Consider the following 8,273-nt stretch of genomic DNA (forward strand, 5'->3'; position numbering starts at 1 on the left):
AAATAGATGCGTAGCAGGAATTATCAACCACCCAATACTGTTCGGGTAACTGCAAGAAGAGCAGTCAAGTCTCTGTTTGGGCTTGTTAGATTCTCTTGACACATTTTAGGCACTTTCAAACCCAGAAAAAAAAAATTGAGACCTCGTTTATACTATATCCATTATCTGCATAGCAATGTGTCTTTCTTCACACCTTCCATGGCAACATCTGTGACAGTTAAGTGCCTCCTCATCTACCGGCACCTCCCCTAACCAGAGTTATGGAAAGCCAGGGGTCTGTCCATGAGGAACTGGCCCCAGTATCTTTTAAAAACAAATTAAAACAACATGTTAAACCCCTCTCTCTTCCCTCTGCCTCCCCTCTTCTATAGCCAACGAGATTTCTGGTATCGAACTTCAAACAAGGGCAGTAAGAACAAAAAGGTGTATTGCATCTTTCAGTAAATTCACAGTCTGTCCAGTTCACCCAGTTCCATCCTCCGCCTGAGAGCAGCAAGTTGCATGTAGTTAAAAACAGTCCGATCCAGTTCTGAATTGTAAACAATGCAGCAGGAACATCCATCTACTGGCATTACCAAATCTGAGGTGCAAATGGGCTGATCTTCAGTCTTATACCTGACAGGATATAAAACAGTACCAGGAATGAGAAGGAAGCACAGTGTACAGAGTACTACAGAATTAACAAATTGTAATTCAAGTACATCAAACCCAAGTAATTTATGACAGACATTATTGCAGTTTATCAGCATTCAATGTTTCTGTCTGGGTCTAGGGATAGAGAATCGCCAGCAAACAAGTCATCCGTATGACGAGTAGCCTCTCCACCTGGAGTGGAGGGAAGAATGCTTAGGATAAAGCTCACAAACCTGCGTGTGTAACATTAGGTCTCTGTAAAAAGCATATAGCTTCTGTTCAGAAGCATTAAGCCTGAATGACATAGAGAGAGGTTTCAGGGGCTGTCATTCTGAAAATAAAAATACCTGTGGAGATGCCTGATGTAAATCTGGGAGTCTAGCTTTAGTCAGCAAGATCTTCAAAGGAAGACACAGTATCTAGGTCAGTTAATGGGAATGAAGCGTCTAGCTGTCATTTTTATCTTCGAAAATCCTTTCAGTTAGTCTTAAACTTTTGTTGGTTGACTTGTGTTCCAGCTTGCCTTCAAGAGGAAACCTGATATCCACCCTGGTAAGGGAGACAGAATCCTGCAGATCTGACTTCACAGATCACTGCTATATGGCATAGAAAGCTTCACTTTCCTGGAGTCTGAAGCTACCTGAAACTAATCCTGAAGATGGCTACGCTGAAGAAGGCAGGTACTGGTTAATGTTAAATTGCCTTTAACTTCCACTGGGCCGTTTTCGAAAGGGTCAGTAATTCTTCAGGAACTGGTCAGTTCCTCAGTAGCTGCTTTTTAAGGTATTTGGATTCTTCAATGTTAGGCCCATCCTTTTTCATGTATTGTCCTCTGACTTTTCAAAATAACATCAAAATCTGGATGTTTATTGATAACATAAGAAACAGCATTAACTTCTGTTAGAGAATATATAGCTGGAGCTTAACTCTAAGAGGCTGAAATTACCTTATTACAGACTTCCTAAATGGCTGTTATGCCTATCCACTTACACATTCAGCTACCTTCCATCTTCTGCAGGAAATCTATAGCTTTGTGTGTTTCCCCAAAACACAGATTATCCATTACAACCATGGGAAAAAACATGGCTTTACATCAATGGGCCTATGAATGATTATGATTTCAATTTTTGATGACTGCCTATTTAATAGGAAATAATCCTGCAATGTACTGAATTTTTATGTGCTGATGTTCTGTGCTTTCATCTCTCGCTGATTTATGTAAGTGCAAAATCTCTGGTTTAATAAAATCAGAGCTGCTAATTTCTTTATTTTTCCCACTGTATACTCTGCTTGGACACTCCTATGGGACACAGAAGGGGAGAGGCGAATGCTGGGAAGCATCTGGGATCCCCGGAAATAGAGTAACCCTCTCAGATGCAATTCTAAAGGGTAATTTGCCCCTTTGCTTTGTGAATTTATGCCTGGTCACCTGTGTACTTACCTCTGTGGCTATGATGCACTCATTCCTTTCTTCTGTTATCACAAAGACGGACTGGTACATTGAATCCCTCGGAGAGCATATCGCCGATATCCTACATTCTGGCTTTTCACTAAGGCAGAGCAGAGAGAAAAGAATGTTACTTGACTACTAACAAGCCTGACTCTCAAAATCTACTATGAATATGGAGGGATGGAATGAGATAGCCGTGGAGGTGTGAGGGGGAGCGCAGAGGATGAAGTTTCACATGTTCTATGTGATGGTAGGACATTATACTAGAAAAGGGGGAGAAGGAAATAGCTATTGTCTTCCTATGCTTCTGCCGTGTCCAACCTAACAGCACACTTCTCAGTGAAACAGCCACAAGCAGACCAGACAAGACTTTCAGTACACATATCAGAAGACTGACGAGCCAGTGAATACCTGCCCTTTTCTCTTTTTTTGGAAAGAGTAGCTATTTTTACTCTATCATTCTTCTCAGTAAGCAGATCATTTTGCCTTCTTAATAAGCAAAATACTGATTTTTAATCGCTATATGCTTTAACCTCAAAAGATATTGGAGGAAGAAAAGACACTTCTTACTTCCACCACTGGACTAGCCACTCCTGTTCCCCTTCTTCACAGTGCTCGTACTAGTGGCACCCTGCACAAACACTCAATTTCACTGACTTAGCCAAGGATACCACTTGGCTGTGACACACACACTCCAGTATGAAGATTCCTGGCTTTGATCTGGTTTGTTTTGTATAATATCCCCTCGAGGATCTTTTTTCCCCATATTTTTTCATCTGCTTCTAGACCGGTATGAAGATGAGGGGCCGTAAGAAAGAGTAGAAGGAAGACTGCATTCTCACCTGTGTAGTCGGAGGGGAGACTTCTCTCCTAAACACTTTTCACTTTTGTAATATTTGTCTTCCTGTGTGCCTCTACTCGTCAGGTCTTTTACCAGATTGTAGTCCAGTTTATGATTCTTGGGTTTGTAGTTTGATTTCTCCAGCCCGCAGTCCACTTCGAGGTCTTTATTTTTATTGGTATTTTTGAGCTGGGAAGCTGGGATGAGATTGTCCTTCTGGAAGTCAGACAGGTTGTTCATTGTCTCCGAGTCCTGCTCTGGATGCATCCTCATCTGCCTGATGACCATTGCTATCATGCAGAACAGTATGAGCAACGCCACCAGCCCCACGCCCATGGATATAGCAATCCAGGGGACTGGTTTGGGCGGAAGTGTAACGGGCACTGAATAAACCGGCAACTCGCAGCGGTTGCCCATGAAGCCGGAAGGACAGTAGCAGACAAAGTTGGCACTATAAAGTCCACTGTAGCATGTGCCTCCATTCTCACATGGCCCAGAAGCACATTCGTCTCTGGTTTTGATGTCACAGTTTCTGCCACTGTAGCCTGGCAAGCATGTGCAGGTGTAATCGTTAATCAGATCGTGACAAGTTCCTCCATTGGAACATGGGTTTCTTGCACAATCATTGATGTTTATCTCACATTTCTGACCAGAGAAACCAGGCCGACAACGACACACACGAATCTGACCAAGGTAAAAGCAATTACCATCTGAGGAAAAAAAAAGGAAAATTAAAAAAATTAGTCTCCAATGCACTTCACTTGGAAACCTAAACCTCTTCCTGGTAAGCATTTTATACTATCTGAAGAAGAGGGAGGTTATTTTACAAAACAACTGCACATCTAAATTTCCTTCTAGTTTGCCTACTTGCATCAGCATGCCTTAAAAATATGCCCCTTCTAAATATGTAATAAAGTTAATTTAATTTACTTAATTCTGCTATCTTCCCCATCACCTGATAAACCTCGTGCATTGTTTTGTTGTATAGAAAATGCCAGTGAAAGGCCTCCCTCAGCAAGAGACCAAAATTAGGGTAGATGTGGGGGAGAGGGACTAATGTTAGAGGAAGAGTAGAGGTCAGATTGGATTTCTATCACTTCTGCACTGAAAAGCACGAACAAGTCAGACACGAGATTTTTTGATAAAAAGACTCACCATTTGCACACGGGTTGCTTGTGCACCTGTCTACTTTTTTTTCACAGTTTGACCCTGTGAAGCCAAAAGGGCAAACGCAAGTGTAGCTGGCCCCTTGTTCTTTTTCCAAGCACGTGCCGCCGTTAAAGCACGGAGAATCTATACATGTCAAAGCGCTGTGCTCGCAGTGAGTGCCGTAGTAGCCAGGGGGGCACAGGCAGTGATAACCATTCTCCATATCCTGCAAAACACAACGTTAGGCCACTGTTATTTGATGCCGCCGAATGATAGCTGCTTGCATGCTTCTTTTTGGTCGGCAGCAAATGCTGTTCTGTCCCTTCGCATCCGTACTCTGATGTGGCAAAAGCAACATTTGGGGGGTAAATAACCGCTGGCTGGGCTGTGAGGGGTAGAGCTGTGAATTGGCCATACTCGGTGTGCAGGAGTAATTCTGCATCTACACAATGCGTGGTTGTAGATCTACAATCTAGGTAAGCAGAGCAGATGCAGTAGTAGGGAACCTACAGGCAATGGGCAAAAACATTCCTAACACCGCTACTGTCTAATGGGACCTCCACGGTCCTCCCAGAGCAGAATGGCATGTGTTGACCTACACAGCTGTGATCAGGCCATTTATCCTCAGCATGAGAGCCCATTTTTTCTTTAAAAGGGCTTACATTGCTTTAGCATGGATTAGTCCCACCACTTAGATCACAACAAAACTGTTTCGTTTTTCCAAGTACTGTATGTCCAAGGCTGTGGGAGAAGGGAGCTAGGGTCTTGCGCCATTAGCTTTAATCTAAACATGCACTGGATTACATTTGATATCTATAATCGATCAGTCTTTATCAACAGGCAGAATCAATCATTGACTGGGTCCAAAAACACCCTGAAACACTAGACTGCAGGAAACTAAAAATGCAGAGCCCTGTTTCACAGCGTGTTTCAGCTGATTGCCCTCATATTGTCTGACACTACACGCCCATAGCAGAATGCAGAAGTTTTCTCTTTTTTGCTATGAAAATACAGATGTAACAGATTTCTGTATGAACCTTGGTTTGAGCAGCTTACATTTTACAGACCTGCTCCCTCGCCAACCTTGGATCTTGCCAAGCTCTCCTAATGTCTGCCACAGAAACCTAAGGATCAGTTGACTAGTTCTAATCTAGATGATACATCGCCTCCTGTAACAGACTTCCTCCCCTGACACCTCTCAGGAAGGGTTCAGTTTGATAGTTGTGAGCATCAGTAATGAACCTGTGTACTATCGAATTCCTGTTCTGTTGTTACAGAACCATTTCTGAAAAGGTATACCAGGGCTTGCTTCACACAAAAACTTTACATTTAAAATGCCCTTACCGTGCAACTGCCGCCATTCCTACAGGGATTGCTGTCACACTCGCTGATCTCGTGTTCGCAGTCAACACCGGTGAAGCCAGGTTTGCACGAGCACGTATAGCTGCCCTGGCCAGTGTTCATGCAAGTCGCTCCGTTTTTGCATGGTCTGTGGTGAGTGCAGTAGTTCAGATCTGCAAAGATACCGGGAGTTAGAGAAAATGTCATTTACATTAATAAAAAAAAATTAGTCAACAAAAAAAGACAGACTTTTCAATAAAGCATTTCATTTTGCTATCAATAGGAATACTGGAGGTGATTATCCAGGTTATCCCTGCCCATGGCAGGGGGGTTGGAACTAGATGATATCTAAGGTCCCTTCCAACCCAAACCATTTTATGATTCTGTGATTATCAGTAGTAATCAGATGTTTCAGATTATCATCGATTTTAGATATTTCCCTATGTCCATCACTGTAATACGTGAGCTCTGAATTTTGAGACCTGATAAAAATTTAGCTTTCCCTTTTTTGTGTGCATAAACCCATTAGCTGCAGTGGGATTTAGATGCCAAGTTGGAAAACGTATTTCATAAGCGTGTGTTCTCCAAAAGACACCACGGCATTAGAGACGCTTTGTGCACAACGTGTCACATACTAAACCAGCAAGCCCCATCTTTACAAGGTGTGCTCCAAGGCACATTCTGGGGAGGCCGGGAGGAAATAAAGATGTTTAGGCTTGGAGATTTAAACAAACACTAGAAATCTTTTATTGTTTATTTACCATGCTCTTGTGTTATGAATGTTGGTAGTTTAAACTGTCTAAATGCTCTGCCAAGCTTGACAGTCCTTTTTTTTTTCCCCTTTAAATTGGAGACAGAGGTTAAGCACACAAGTTCATAGGACATAAGCCGAAAATCTTCATATGCTCTATAAATACCATAGAGTAATTGGAATACAACCAGTTAATAGATAACTACAAGCAGAAAAAAATCTTCACCTTTACTTTTCCTGCTTAACTCAGACTTCGCCATCTTAATCCTATAACCGCCTTGAAACCACTTAGCTTGCTTTGAGCGCTTAATGATCTCAGTGCCAGCAGTGCATATATGGCCTTGAGGACATGACTGCTCAGCTGGCTACGGTTCAGTGATTCAAGGGGTTGAATAGGTGGAAGTGGTCTGGTGTACCTTAAAATGGAACCTGTACTTTTCATTCTTGCTTACATGATTTTGCTCTCATGCTCCAGACTTATCACATGAGTTAACTTCCTTGTATGCAAAATAAGGAAAGCCCAAATGATGGTGTTTACTGCTGCTGGAAACTGTTTAGTAAATTGTTATAGTTGTACAGGGAATAAGTTAAACTTAGCTGGAGCAGGCAGAAAACTTGCCCGTTCAACTCTCATCCATGTTGTTGTTTTTTTCCAAAAGAAAAACTGCAGCTACCAAAAATATTTTCTTGTTTTCAACCAAAATTACTACAAATATGGCTATGTAAGACAGCCGCGGTACAAACTGATGCTTGTGATCCTGTACCTTGTGGAAATTCAATTCTAGATCTGAGGGGTCAGATTCCTTAGTCCAGAACTGAGGAATACCCAATCTAGAGCCATAAGCACAGCCTTCAAAACTAACCTTGATCACAGAAGAGGCCGCCCCATCCCTCATCACAGATGCACTGCCATTGTGTTTTACAAGTCCCATGACGGCAGCCTATGTGGGGAATGCATTCATCGCAGTAGCGGCCTTGCCAACCGGGACGACAGCTAAAAGAAAAGTCAAATTAAAACATTAATGACTTGGAAAAGAGTTTAAGTTTCTATTACAAGGTGACATTTTAACTGAAGTTCAGATTGCAATTGCCGTCTACTCACATGCACTCTCCAGGCTTGTTGCAATATCCATTCTGTTCAGTACACCCAGACAGACAGATGGCTGGAAAGAGAACATAAAAAAGCAGAAATGTTTAGGTAAATATACATGGCCCTACAGAATGCACTCTTAAATGGGGAAATGCCAGCTTTAAAAAAAATAATTTGAAAACCAATTTTGCACTTTCAGAGCTTTGTTTTAAAAATTCTCAGTACGGGGAGTTCTGGAGCAGGAGGAAGTGAACAAGGAGAGCCAACATTTGACAAGTTGTCCTTTAGTTTTTCTGTTTATACAACAAACATGAACTCTTGCAACTCTTGCTAGAAAAGGAGCAAGCCAAGGCAGCTTTGGCTTGTGCTAACGAAAGACTGAAAAAAACCTAACGGGACACCGAGCCCACAGCAAAGATCCCCACGACCACACCGCAACACCTGTCTCGTCTCCTCTGGCAGCAGGAACGCTGGAAGCGTTTGTGTGGGCAAGCTGCTAGCATTTTAACTTGGAATAGATACCGCTGATTGAGGGATATCAGCCAAGATCCTTCCTCTGCTAGCTCTCTCTTCGCTGCTAACGCTCGCGGAGGTGAAGCACAGCATTGGTAGCTGCAGCCAGAAGGGCCAAAGTCCTCAGCATGGGGCTTTCTCTCTCCAGGCAGGGAGCAGAAAGGTCAGTGTGAAACCATGTCCCCAAGCGCCTGCCTGCCAGGTAACGGAGCACAGCGCTTTGTCACAGCGCTGTTGAAACCCCTGTGCTTTAAGGACTGGCCGCACAGGCAGATACACCCAGGGTCAGGCCAGCTGGTGGAACTGGACCAAGGGACATGCTTTTGGGTCCCAGGTCCCTTTGACAAACAAGCTCCCTGATGCTTTGGGGGGTTGCATCTTCTTGAAGGCCTCCTGTGTGGCATCCCTACCCACGCTAACGCCCCACGGGTGAGGGCCTCAGGAACCCACCGCCTGATGCCACATTGGCCGTTGGGACACTTACGCTCGGTGCAGTACTCTCCGG

At 43.3% G+C, this 8,273-nt stretch overlaps 1 protein-coding gene across 1 annotated transcript in view; it reads right to left on the minus strand.

Moving 5' to 3' along the window:
* Nucleotides 1-262: 262 nt before the first annotated feature.
* Nucleotides 263-8,273, minus strand: part of DLL4 (delta-like 4 (Drosophila)) — a gene marked incomplete at its 5' end in the record, with an annotated part of 8,254 nt that continues 243 nt past the window's right edge. Inside the window, 8 exons of the mRNA XM_010085371.1 lie at nucleotides 263-615; nucleotides 2,075-2,183; nucleotides 2,926-3,634; nucleotides 4,080-4,299; nucleotides 5,418-5,587; nucleotides 7,029-7,159; nucleotides 7,268-7,328; nucleotides 8,253-8,267. Of these exons, the coding sequence (XP_010083673.1) occupies nucleotides 610-615; nucleotides 2,075-2,183; nucleotides 2,926-3,634; nucleotides 4,080-4,299; nucleotides 5,418-5,587; nucleotides 7,029-7,159; nucleotides 7,268-7,328; nucleotides 8,253-8,267 (1,421 nt within the window). The remainder of the gene's footprint in view (nucleotides 616-2,074; nucleotides 2,184-2,925; nucleotides 3,635-4,079; nucleotides 4,300-5,417; nucleotides 5,588-7,028; nucleotides 7,160-7,267; nucleotides 7,329-8,252; nucleotides 8,268-8,273) is intronic.

The sequence above is a fragment of the Pterocles gutturalis genome, unplaced genomic scaffold, assembly GCF_000699245.1.
Source record: "Pterocles gutturalis isolate BGI_N339 unplaced genomic scaffold, ASM69924v1 scaffold1125, whole genome shotgun sequence".
NCBI lineage: Eukaryota > Metazoa > Chordata > Aves > Pterocliformes > Pteroclidae > Pterocles > Pterocles gutturalis.